This window comes from Rhinopithecus bieti, unplaced genomic scaffold (assembly GCF_001698545.2).
Source record: "Rhinopithecus bieti isolate Rb0 unplaced genomic scaffold, ASM169854v2 scaffold_45617, whole genome shotgun sequence".
Classification (NCBI taxonomy): domain Eukaryota; kingdom Metazoa; phylum Chordata; class Mammalia; order Primates; family Cercopithecidae; genus Rhinopithecus; species Rhinopithecus bieti.
The window spans coordinates 1,090,419-1,103,285 of record NW_016819136.1 but is presented as its reverse complement, the minus strand read 5'-3'; the positions used below and the strand labels follow the sequence as shown (position 1 = coordinate 1,103,285).

At 39.0% G+C, this 12,867-nt stretch overlaps 2 protein-coding genes and 1 long non-coding RNA gene across 7 annotated transcripts in view; 2 read left to right on the top strand and 1 right to left on the bottom strand.

The window, feature by feature from the left end:
• SPICE1 (spindle and centriole associated protein 1) overlaps window positions 1-1,643 on the top strand; it is a 72,337-nt gene extending 70,694 nt beyond the window's left edge. For 2 of the 3 annotated variants that reach the window (XM_017858602.1, XM_017858603.1), the window contains exon 19: window positions 910-1,643. In XM_017858602.1, the coding sequence (XP_017714091.1) occupies window positions 910-963 (54 nt within the window). In that variant the 3' untranslated portion in view covers window positions 964-1,643. The remainder of the gene's footprint in view (window positions 1-909) is intronic. The other variant, XM_017858604.1, reaches the window with a different exon arrangement.
• Window positions 1,644-3,737: 2,094 nt separating this feature from the next.
• Window positions 3,738-12,867, top strand: part of CFAP44 (cilia and flagella associated protein 44) — a 151,455-nt gene continuing 142,325 nt past the window's right edge. The window contains exons 1-2 of one of the 3 annotated variants that reach the window (XM_017858551.1): window positions 3,738-4,886; window positions 12,602-12,706. In XM_017858551.1, the coding sequence (XP_017714040.1) occupies window positions 4,727-4,886; window positions 12,602-12,706 (265 nt within the window). In that variant the 5' untranslated portion in view covers window positions 3,738-4,726. Of the gene's footprint in view, window positions 4,887-11,283; window positions 11,356-12,601; window positions 12,707-12,867 lie in introns of those variants that run through there. The other 2 variants (XM_017858549.1, XM_017858550.1) reach the window with 2 other exon arrangements.
• Window positions 12,397-12,867, bottom strand: part of LOC108519500 (uncharacterized) — a 29,515-nt gene continuing 29,044 nt past the window's right edge. The window contains exons 2-3 of the long non-coding RNA XR_001882638.1: window positions 12,600-12,688; window positions 12,397-12,478 (exon numbers count right to left, since the gene is read on the bottom strand). This is a non-coding gene — a long non-coding RNA (uncharacterized LOC108519500). The remainder of the gene's footprint in view (window positions 12,479-12,599; window positions 12,689-12,867) is intronic.

The window sequence follows — 12,867 nt, the reverse complement described above, 5'->3', positions numbered from 1 at the left end:
CTACTGAGCTATTGGTTCCCCCAGTCCTTGTCCCTGGGTGGGGTCTGGGACAGCCAGAGCAGTGGGTCCACTCACTTTTCCTCTCACTTGATCCCTGTGTGCCATATCTGACTGTGCCATTGGTTAGATAGGTTATGGTCCCAGGGAAAAACAAATGTTTTAATGTGCTCTTCATGTATTTTGTTGTGCCATAGGTATGTATAGAAGCTAAGTATTTCACAGTATATTCAAAATTTTTGCAGAAGACTTTTTTTCTGTGGTGCTAGTACAGTAAAATATAGTTCCTTTGAGTGGTTATAGTAAATTGTGAGGATATCTTTAAAATTATAAGAATTAATTTTGTAGACTTGAGCCAACAACTGTCTGACATTGGGAAAATCTTTGCATTTCTTATTACTGAGTTCAGTAATTAGATCAAAGAGTGGGTGCTTATAGCCCAAATTAAATGATAGGGGAAAGATATTAAATGATAGGGGAATGATAGATACCCGAATTGTCCAATTCTGGGACATTTGTTCTTTGCTACTTCTTATATTCTACAAAAGCTTTAAAGTAAGCTATTTTATATAAATTATTCTTAGTTCCTGGAATTTAGTAACATTTAATTTACTAAGAACAAATAACTGCCTTTTATCATTTTAAAATTTATGCTTATGATATCTATAAAACACTGGACTTAAAAAAATTACGACTCCTAAATCAGTAAGAGGATCTGTTGACCAAGTAGTCAGTTATTTGATAGTATCTCTATTAGAGAATAAACATTGCCAATAGCAATTTAATTTCCAGTACCATTCAATGGCACAGGATGACTTTGTTTTATGCACTTGGTCTAAATGATCTGTAAATCTTGAGTAGTCTCATGTTTCTGATTACCATCTAAATTTTCTCTGTGTCTTTGTTCAACAGATTGAGAAACAGAATGAAGAAGGCTGGTTTGCTCTTTCTACCCATGTATCATAAGTGAAGTCAAGTCTCACTGAGTTTGTTCTTAATAATTTATTACTCCCCTTTCCCTGCTCTGACTTTCAAGTTTTTATATCCTTCTTTCAGATAAAACCTACAAAGATCTTGTGAATTAGTACTAATGAAACGGAGAAATAAAGCAATTATTTTTTGATTTTCTCAAATAAGTTTTCAACAACCAACTGACCTATAGCTCCCTGTGAATGAAATTTTGACTGTAGAGAAGTTAAAGCTTTGTATTTTAATACTTTCTTAAATATTTTAAGGGTCTTTTAAAATACATTTTTACCTTTATCATCTTTATTCAGGGTTTTTTGAGGTTTAGTGTATCTTAGTTGATCCCTTTATTTTTTTATTTTCCTGAAGAACTAATTTGCTTTGCGTGTAACTTACAATAAAATTCCTCTGTATGATTAGAGACTGGCTTTCAGGAAAATGTAACACCCACTTTTCTTTCTTTTTTCTTGGGAAGTCATTGCTGTTCATCACTTTTTCCATCAAGTGAAATATACAGCCTTAAAAAAATAGGCCTGGGAGTGTTTGTTTATATTTGCTTAAGCAAGTAAGAGTGGTTGCATTTATTATAAAATCTTATGTAGCTTTTAAAGTGTGAAAATGTCATCAATAATAGTAATGCAAATCAAATAAAAAATGATTCTAGAGCTCAAATACCTAAATGTGGTAACATTGATTTATTGGTATATTTAATGTTTCAAACAATTAAATAGAAAAAGTTGCAATCAATTTTCCCAGCCCTGAATTTAAGCAGATCTTTCAGGGTAGATTTCTCTTTTTTTTTTCCTTTCCTTTCCTTTTTTTTTCTTTCTTTCTTTCTTTCTTTTTTTTTTTTTTTGAGACAGAGTCTCGCTTTATTGCTCAGGCTGGAGTGCAGTTGTGTGATCTGGTTCACTGCAACCTCAGTCTGCCAGTTTCAAGCAATCCTCTTGCCTCAGCCTCCTGAGTAGCTAGGATTATAGGTATACACCACCATGCCCAGCTAATTTGTATATTTTCAGTAGAGACGGGGTTTCACCATGTTGGCCAGGCTGGTTTTGAACTCCTGACCTCAAATGATCCACCTGCCTTGGTTTCCCAAAGTGCTGGGATTACAGGTGTGAACCACTGCACCTGGCTTAGGATAGATTTTTCCAGGGTACCCATTTGGTTCTGAGATGTTGATTTCTATTTTAAACTTGTTTTTTGAATGATCTCTGCTCCTTGGCTCTATGATAGGAATTCTCAACCTGAGTGAGCAATTCAAACTGAGATTACTTGTGTTTAGACTCATATATTTGGATAACATATGACTTCTCCCGTATGCCCCAGAAAGCTGCTAATAACTTGCTCAACCTGAAATTTACAGTTTTCCAAATTACAGGTTGGCAGAGATACTAGATTGATAACATCCACAGTTATGATATAATCATTCTTATGCTGTAAACAAAATGACTTTGGTTAGCAGAATTTGATAACTGTTAACTACCTACTAGGCACTATTGTAGCCACTTTATGTGCTTCATGACATCTTATGAGATAGGTACTATTATCCTCATTTTGCAGATGAGGAAACTGAGGTACAAGGAGGTATTTTCTCAAGGTCACACAACTAGGGAGTGGTGGCACTAGAATGGGAACATAGGCAGTCTTTCTCCAAAGCCTATGTTGTGCTGCCTCTTGATGGAGAGTAAACCTGTTTTACAGTGTGTGTAGTATGGAAGCAGCATAATAATAATAGCTGTTCCTTATTGAGCCATTACTGTGGCAGACACTGTACTATAAGCTGCAATATCACCATTATCTCATTTGAATCTCATAGTAGCCCTATGAATTAGAGGTATGTAAATGCTTCCTCCTCTCCCAGCACCTTTACAGATGAGGAAACTGAGCCCTAGAGGTGAAGAAAGTTGTCTAATGACAGAATGCTTGTTAAGAGGTGAAGCCAAGACTTGAAGCTCTTTCTTGCAGTTATTGGATTTCTCCTAATTTATGGGAACTAATACAGTACAGTAGCTAAGGATGCAAGTACTGAAACCAGAAATCTTGCCTCAAATGCCATTTCTGCCACTTGAGCTGTGTACTTTGGACAGATTAATCTCATCTTTCCCATCTGAAAGTCAGACATAATGTCTTCCCTAGAGGCTTGTAAGGATTAAGTGAGGCAAGTGTATGTAAATGGACTGAGCTCAGAGCTTGGCTCACAACACTCAATAATGATCACTGCCCAATATTTTTTGTGTATAAATAAATAGATACACTATTTCCCCCATGTTTCCATTTTTTAAAACATTGTATAGTGAATTTATTGTATCTTTCTTAGATTAACAATTGCACACAGTGCTTGAAATGTAGAGGTATTTCACCTGAAAAGATGTCTAGAGGTTGAAAGAAAGCATGCTGGGCATATAATTTGAAAATATAACTAACATGCTATTTAAAAATAAGTTTACCCTATGTTTGCTATATTTTCTGGCACCTAGATATATCATTTAATAAGTAATAGCAAGGATAATCGTCTATTTTTTTAAGCCCTGGAAAACCTTGATTAAAGAGGACATGTCAGTATTGCAAATAAATGCATGGTATTTGTGTAACATTGTGGAAACTAATAAACACAAATTGTACTATAGCAATTTTTTCTTGCCAATTTTATTGACAAATAATTTATATACAATAAACGACATCCATTTAAAGAGAACAGTTTATTGGCTTTTGGCAGTTGTATATACCCATGAAATTACCACCACAATTAAGACACAGCATTTCTATCATTTCTAAGATTCCTTGTGTCTCTTCCAGTGCATCTCACTAAGTCCTAGGCAACCACTTTGCCCAAGTGTCTAGACTATCTTGGGTGTGGAATTACTTTGTGTATGTTTAACTTTTGAAGAAACCTCTCAAATAGTTTTCCAAAATGGTTATACCATTTTACATTCCCAACACCAGTGTATGTGAGTTCCAGTTGCTCCGTATCCTTCTGCATTTGGTGTTGGCAATCTTTGAAGTTTTACCCCTTCACGTGGATGTGGAGTTACGTGTATTGTGGTTTGTATTTCCCTTATGACTACTGTTAAGCATCTTTCCATGTGCTTACTGGCCATACATATATCTGATTTGGTGAAGCATTCAAATCCTTTGCCCATTTAAGAAATTGGGTGGGTTTTTCTTATTGAATTTTAAGAGTTCTTTATACATTCTGTATACAAACTCCTTTGTCACATATTGGAATGACAGTTTTAAAACAGTATTTGGTAAGTAATAACGTTAGGCTAGGTACTTTACAAAGCAGTATGACCACAGTACTACAGAGAGGTTGAACAAACTGCTAAACCTAGAAATCTGTCAAGGGAGGCCTATACTTTTGTGCCCAGAGCGCTGCGACCAAGAAACCCACAACATAAAACCTTGTTTACTCTTAAAAGCCAACTGAGATGATATAGCTTTAAAAATAACAAAAATCCCACCATGTATCTTTGTTGTTGATGTTGCCGGCAAACTGCCTGCTATCTCCCAGGACCCCTCTTAAAATCGAAGTTAAAACCTCATCATAGGAACGCCACGATCAGGGCTCCGTTGGCCCATTTTAGAATATCGGGCAGGTATCTTCGACGGTATTCATATCATTTAATTATCTACATGACGTCCTTTAGGGGATAATAAACTCGTTGGGCTTTTCTGTTTGGCTTTGAACCAGTGTCATGAGACGGAAAAGGCCCCACCAGAGGGCGGACAGGTACCCGGGTCTCAGCGTCACCGCTGCTCGATGTCCTGGAAAGCTGGACGCCGGCCGCGCATGCGCCCCACGGCCCGCCCTGGTTCCGCCTCCCTGGAAGAGGGGTGGCGTTGCCTCGGTAACTGGAGTAAACGGAGGCCTCCGGCAGAAGCTGTGAAGAGAGGAGCCGCGGCGGTCAGCAGTACCTTCGGTGAGTTTGCACCTCAGCAGCTGGCAATTTCCACACCCTCCTCCTTAAATCTGTTTGTGGCTCAGAGGGCAGCGAACCCCACTTGGGCTTTTCTCAGGCTGGACCAGTGTTGCCCAGGCTGTGCTGAAACACAGCTTTCGTCCTCCCTGCGGTAGCTCAGCAAACTTTTTGAAGCCTCGAGTATTCTCAGGCTCGGAGCTAGACACTGTGTGCACGGTTCCTGCCTGCGAGACCCTTTCAGTCTGACCGGGCGGAAGCCAGCCAGGCAGCAGGAGCACGGCTTAGACCCGAAGTCGGAGCAGCAGCAAGTCTGCTGGGAGAGTGCTGGGGCTCCCCGCTCCAGCGAGGCACCCACCCTGCGCTCAGCTGGGTGCGACGCTTGGCACGCTGGGCCCTCTGGCTTCCTCATCTCCAGAAAGAAAGGTGATAATGTGACCTCATGGAGTTCTTGTTGTTATTATTAAATAGGATAATACAAGTAAAGTGCTTAGCACATACATGGCACATAGTAGGTGCACATAAATATTTGTTGTATAATAGGTAAAGACAGCCACATACATGTGTGCTGCTCAGTGTGTCCAATCAATCATGAGTTGCTAAGGATGCGTGCTGATGAAAACCTTTGAGAGGATAAGGGGCTAAGGCGGCTAGGGAGAGAGAGACTGACTGTAGCTGGGCTGCAATAAGCTACAGACTCTCTGACAATGGACCTTTACTCCAGACCGACGAATCTGAGCTCTTATTTGATGGCAGTGATGAGCCATTAGAGGTTTTAAGCAAGAGTGGCACATTAAAAGCTGTCTTTTAGAAATACAAGCGATAGTGTAGAAAATGGATTACAGAAGGGAAGACGAAGTATGACGGTACAGTAATGATAGCGGTGAGACACAATGAGAAGTGGAACGACAGAGGGACAGCAGGGACAGTAGGAATGAAGGGGGGGAGGAATTCAAAAGGCTCAATCACTGGACAGTTAGTAACAGGACTTGGAAATCATTTATATGAATTAGGTGAGAGGAACGGATTCAGAGTAAATGCGCTGCTTTCTCATCTGTAAAATAATGACAATAATAATAATGGATAGCAAGACTTTGTCTCAAAAATAATAATAATAGGCTGTGCGCCGTGGCTCACATCTCTAATCCCAGCACTTTGGGAGGCGGAGGTGGGTAGATCACCTGAGGTCACGAGTTTGAGACCAGTCTGGCCAACATAGGGAAACCCGTCTACTAAAAATACAAAAATTAGCCGGGCGATATGGAGTGCTCCTGTAATCCCAGCTACTCGGGTGGCTGAGGCATGAGAATCGCTTGAACCCGGGAGGTGGAGGTTGCAGTCAGCTGGGATCGCACCACTGCACTCCAGCCTGGGTGACAGAGCGAGACTCCATGTCAATAAATAAATAAATAAAATAATAATGGTACCTACCTCATAGGGTCGTTTTGAGAATTATACAGTAATATGTGTAGAATTTCTTAGAACTGTGCTTGACACATAGTAAACAGTAAAAAAGACAAGCTATTACTTTTTTTCTCCACAGCTGTATTTCACATTGCAAAGTAAAAACTGAGAGCCTGTTTTGTACATCAGTCACTGTGAACTTTAAATAACCACCTCTGGCACACTGGTGGGATTGAGTGAGCTTGTGAGCGTAAGGACCAGAACCTGGACTCTGGTGAATGAATCAGAGTAATGTCACTTTAGAGAGCACTCTGTCTGGCATCCAGCCAACCTTCTAGCAACACACTCCTCTGCATCAGTGTGCACTATTATTTTCCCTTTTTCTTTATCCTTCCTTAGGGTTGACCCTGTCAACCTAAATAACATACAGAGAGAGGCTTTCTAAAAGAAGATAATGTTTATTCAGGAGTAAGGTATTGCAATGGGATATGTGTGCCATGGTAAACTATATGTGTATTCAGGGAGGTAAAGGAAAACAAAGGTTTTAAAGGAAAAATGAAAAAGATTACATAATTATTTTGAGATAGTTATCGTTGGCTACAAAGGTCAACAATAAGTGTGATGCTAGTCTGAGGTTGGACAGGCAATTGTTGAGAAAATGTCCTTGTAGAAGTATTTTTTTTTTATGTGTAAGGTTGTGATGGCTTTGTGCAAGACTGTGGTCTTTGCAATCTTTTGGGATAGTTATCCAGCATAAAAGTGTGAGAACCCATTCTTCATAGCCTTCCCCAGCTCTGTTTGTCGGGTTCTTTCTTAACACTGGTGACTCCATTCTAATTCTGACAACTTTCACAACTTAAAACTGTACAGTCTATCTAGAGAGTTAGTGAAAAGAATTGGCCGTAGGCTGGACCAATAAGCCTGGATCTAATGAAAGGAAATTTATGCTAGTCCTGCAAATAGACTCACAAACCGAGCTAGTTTACTGATAGAAGGTAGAACATGGTCTAGAACCCAAACTTAGACTGCCTTAAAGGAATACAATGAATGTCCCCAATAGGTGAATTGGTAGTTCCTCTCTTGTGGAGAGTGTCTAGATCCTATGAAGAACATATAAAATTAGGAGGAACATATGATGCATTGGGAATTAACTTCTTGAGCTATCAGGGTAGTAAAGAAAAGTTGGAAACATGTCATTGAGAAATAATTGAAATAATTGGGATACTTTCTCTGGGAAAAGAGAAGATCTGGAGAGAAATGAGAGCCAACTACAATTATTTGAATGGTTGAAGTACACAGAAAACCTTGTTCTGTGTGTTCTCAGAAGAAAAAACAAGGGTCAAATGGATCCAAGTTGCGGGGAGGCAGATTTCAGCTTAATATAAAATGTGCCAAGAACTAGAGCTGAGCATTAACAGAATGTTCTCACCCTCTTACCCGAAATATTTAAATTGAAGCTGACTGTCTTGTTCTTTCATTTATTCAGAAATATATTAATAAATTCATTCCTGCAACCATTTTACATATTGACTGCCATGTATCATTGTTAGAGCTTTCCTGTGTTGACTCAAAACAACCTTATCCAGTAGGTGCTGCATTTTAAAGATGGAAATACTGAGGCACATAGCAATTAAATACTTGGTTAACACCTCACAACCAGGAAGAGGACAAGCCAAGATTTAAACCTAGTCAGAATGACTCTGTAGCCAGTATTCTCAGCCCTGGCCAACACACTAGACTGCTTTTCTGACAGTGCTGGGGTGGATGTTGAGGATGTGTGACCTGCATGGGATAGCAAGTTAAACTAAAGTCCTCTTTCAACTCTGAAGATTCCATGATTTTATTTATTGAACCCTACCTGTGTCAAAGAGAATAGGAGTATAGTAAAAACAACTGCCATTTCTGAGTGCCCAGTAGGTGTTTATATAAACTCATGATTCCTAACCAGTTCTTATGCCTGATTGTGTGAAAGAATTATCTGGAGAGTGAGACCCTGTTAATAGTACGTTTTTAAGTTTTCCAAGTGATTCTAAAGTGTAGTCAAAGTTGAGAACTCTGTATATGAAAAATCTCATTTAACTCTACCAAATAACCCTATCACCCCCATTTTACATATTAAAGGATCAAGAGGTTAAGGAATTTGTTTCTTGGGCAAGCAGGGATGTGAACCCAAGTCTCTCTGGCTCCAAAGTCTCCACAGGTTACAATGCAGCTTCCCAATCCCTTTGTTATTAAAACAAAACAAACAAAAAACCTCCCCAAAACAAAAATACCTTATTCTACCTTACCAGTTATACTGATAATCTCCAGGAAAACAGGAGTCTCTCCCACCTGACCTGCTCCACTGCTTTTTACAGGTTCTTCAATTACCTTTTATGACCCAGGAAAGCTAGGAATAGATCCTAGTATTTATTGTCCGGTATTGCTACATCAGAACACTGGGCAAATTCCTTGGGTTCCAGTATTTTCTTCCACATTGTACACAACCTGACATGAACTGCGTTTGTGATGTGAAAGTTTATTACATGGTAATATTAGCCATTTGAAGAATATATTGTTTAAGATAGCACAGAATAAAGTGCGGTGCTTTTGTCTTGACACCAACTTACCTTTTGTTGTAGTCCAACTCTTTTGTTTTCAGAGTGCTTTAGTTACCATAATTGTTTTTTACGCACCTTATGATTATGTTCTGAATAAATTATGGGCTCTTTTTATTAGAATTTATATCCAGTTAACATTCAGTTATAGTATGTTAAAAATAAATGTATTCAGAAAAAAGAAGACTGAAAAGTAGAACGTTATCTCAGTAAGTCATGAGGCTTATGATAGCAGGAAAGAAAATCATGAGATTCAAATCACTAGGAGGAACTCGACCCATTGTTCCTGGCTTTAAAGGGTACCATAAGTCAAGGAATACAAGTGGCCTCTGGAACTTAGAAGGACCCTTGGGCAACAGCCAGCAGGAAAGCAGGGATCACTGTTCCACAGCCACATGGGGCTGAATTCTGCCAGCAGCTTGAATGAGCCCGGAAGTAGATTCTTCCTCAGAGCCTCTGAAAGTGAAGGCAGCACTGCCAACACCTTAACAACCTCTTGAAACTCTAAGCAGAGAGCCAGCTGAGTCACACTTGGCCTGGACTTTTGACCCACAAAGCGGTGAAATAATAAGTGGATGTTATTTAAGCTGCTAAATGTCTGATAATTTATATGGCAGCAAGGGAAAACGAAAACAGTACCTACTTACAGAATAAAGTGCTATTGAAACTCACAGACCAAATTTTTTCATTTAGTTATCAATTGATTAGCAGCAGTAGAATATCAGTTCAATTTTGTTGGAAAACCCAGGGAACTGCCTTGCCTTCACTTATTTGGGACCTGCGTCATGGGAACTTAGGGAGTACTTTAGTTTCTTTCCAATATTTTAAATGTTGATTTTTATCAAATAAATCATTAGTGATCAGTCACTTCCGTCACGACTATCAAACCATCCTTGTTTTGGTCAACCTCTAATGGATCTGAATCAGTGATTTAGAAGATAAGTTTATTCTGAAACTATTTTGAAAGAGAATTGTTAATTTCTTCATCTTGAATTATACATTGAGGTCAGGGACTGTATATTGTTCACCTTTGTATCCTCTGCAATGCCTAGCATAATAATATGCTCAATAGTTTTAAGAATTAAATTGACATAAATTATGAAAGTGAGGGAGAAAATAGAATTTAGGTGTGTTTGTATCTATCTAAACAATTTTACCTACAGTATGTCGTCATTTATAACCAAGCTCTGTAATAATGGAATTGACTGCATAATTCTTTTTTTTTTTTTTTTTTTTAAACAGTTACTCACTATAATGTAGAAAGTAAGCCTGTGTGTCCAAAACTGGAAGGAATAGAAAATATACTGAATGACAGAATGTGAATTTTAAAAGATTTTGCTACTTAAAGGATTTTATGGTTTGATTCCTAACCCTACCCCCTCCATAAACCCCAAAAGGTATATATTCTACAGTTAGGTGGAAGGAAAGAGGAAGGAAGGGAAGGAGAAAAGGAAGAAAGGATGGAGAGACAGAGGAAGGAAGATTCACAACTAAAAAAGAAAGGAAAGGAAAATACACACACACACGTACATACACTTTTTAAAAAGTAAAACATTATTTTTGTAACCCAGAAGGATGCCTCCAAAGTACAAAATACAAAATTTAATAACATGAGTATCATGTTAGACCATATCTTTTTTTTATTTTAGAAGCAGAGTCTTGCTCTGTCACTCAGGCTGGAGAATAGTGGTGCGATCCCAGCTCACTGCAGCCTCAAACTCCTGGGCTCAAGTGATCCTCCTGCCTCAGCCTCCTGAGTAGCTGGGACTACAGGCATACCTCGCTATGCCTGGCCATTTTAATTTTTTTTTAAGAGACAGTTTGGCTGTGTCCCCACCCAAATCCCATCATAATTATAGTTCCCATAATCCCCATGTGTCATGGGAGGGACCCGGTGGGAGATAACTGAATCATGGTGGCAGTTACCTCATCCTGTTCCTGTGATAGTGAGTTCTTACAAAATCTGATGGTTTTATAAGGGGTTTTCTTCCCCTCTGCTCTGTACTTCTCCTTGCTGCCGCCATGTGAAGAAAAGAGGTGTTTGCTTCCCCTTCTGCTGTAATTGTAAGTGTCCTGAGGCCTCCTTAGCCATGCCAAACTGTGAGTCAATTAAACCTCTTTCCTTTATAAATTACCCGTTCTCAGGTATGCCTTTATTAGCAGTGTGAGAACAAATTAATACAGACAGGGTCTTGCTATGTTTCTCATGTTGGTCTCAAACTCCTGGTTTCAAGCAGTCCTCCTGCCTCAGCCTGTCAAACTCCCAGGATTACAGGCATGAGCCACTGAGCCCGGTCTGTATCTTTCTTGATGATAATTTATAATACAAATGTTTAGACAATGTACTGTTGTCCCCCATATCAAAAGAAGGCATCATTATGATGTCACTGCAGGAAAACATGGAATGAACCCCAGTGCCCAGTTGAAGGGAGACAGTCATCATACTACACTCTCCTTTGTCCTTTGATCAGGTAGTGTACCATATCTGCTTTAGGCATACCAGTCTATCTTCAGAGACCAGGAAGATATAACAGTGTGGCAGTTTAAATAACCCTCATAGCAAGCTTATAAAAAGTTTTGTCTTCATTCCCATTGCAGCTGGAGAATTCATGTAAAGTTTAGTTAGCTAGTTATGTGTCAGTACTGGGATTCAGACCCTAATCTAACTATAAATCTGATCCAAATAGAACTGGTGTTCCATTCTGCTTGCCAGGCATATCATAGAAGAGTGTTGAGGAAACATGGGGTGTTTAGTATACAGAAGTGAAGACTTATAAGTAAGGTGTTTTCAAATATATGAAAAGCTGCAATATAGACAGAGGGCAGAGAAAACCTGTTGTGTCACTCCCCTTTTTAAAACCCTTTAATGGTTTTCAGTTGTCAAGGAAATAAGGTATAAACTTCTTAGCAAAGCTTAGAGACAACTTTATGATATGGTACCCACCTCCTCTTCAGTATCCATTTTACTCTCCCACTCGGGCCAATAGACTGCTTGCAGCCCTTTAAAGATGCAGCCCTCTTTGATGTGCCTAACATCTCTTTCACATTCTGTGCCTGGCCAACTCCTGACCATCATCCATGTCTCAAACACCTCTTCTCTAACCCCCCATCATGTTTTAGGATTCTTGCTACACATGCCCACAGTACCTTCTATTTTCCTTTTAGTAGCACTCATTATTTTAATTGCTTGTTTAATATCTATCTTTCTAAACAAGCTCCATAAAGTTAGGGCCCATATTTCTCTTCTCCAGTTTTGTAATTTAGCACCCAACATAAGACTTGATACGCTGCAGGTATGCTCAAAAAATATTTTAAAAACTGATGTTGATTAGTAACTCCAAGAGAATTTGAAAATAGAGAAAGAGGGAGGGATGGACCAAAGGTGGGATGGCAGGTTAATTTTAGTGGTGAAGCATTTGGGGAAAAAGATGAACTTTGGTAGTGTGTTTCCCTGTGGACCTCTGGAAAACCAAAGTGCACCACAATGACAGTTCACCCAGAGAAGGAGAATCTGTGATTATAATTAGCTGTCTTGCAGAGGTCAGAGGTCTCTGACGGTAGTTGCACACTCCTGCTGGTGGGTCATCCTGGATCCTGTGCAAACAAAGGATTATTGACACACATGGTGTTTGATGCTTATGAAATTTGTTAGGGGGAAATCTGTTAGTTTCTATTTTACAACATTATCCATATCTCATCCCAATTTTGTACTTACAGAGGAAATGAAGGAACCAGATGATCAGGATACTGATGGGGAGAAATCAGTTACATCAAACAGTGATGGGAAGAAGTCTCTGAGGTCTTCTAAATCGGAATCAAGATGTAAGTAAAGATAGTATGTATACTTTTAAAAGTATTAAATTTAGGTAAACATTTAAATAATCAATTTTTATAGTAGAATAGAAAGAACAGGATGTTATAAAATAGATCTCTTTTTTTTTTGAGACGGAGTTTCATTATTGTTGCCCAGGCTGGAGTGCAAT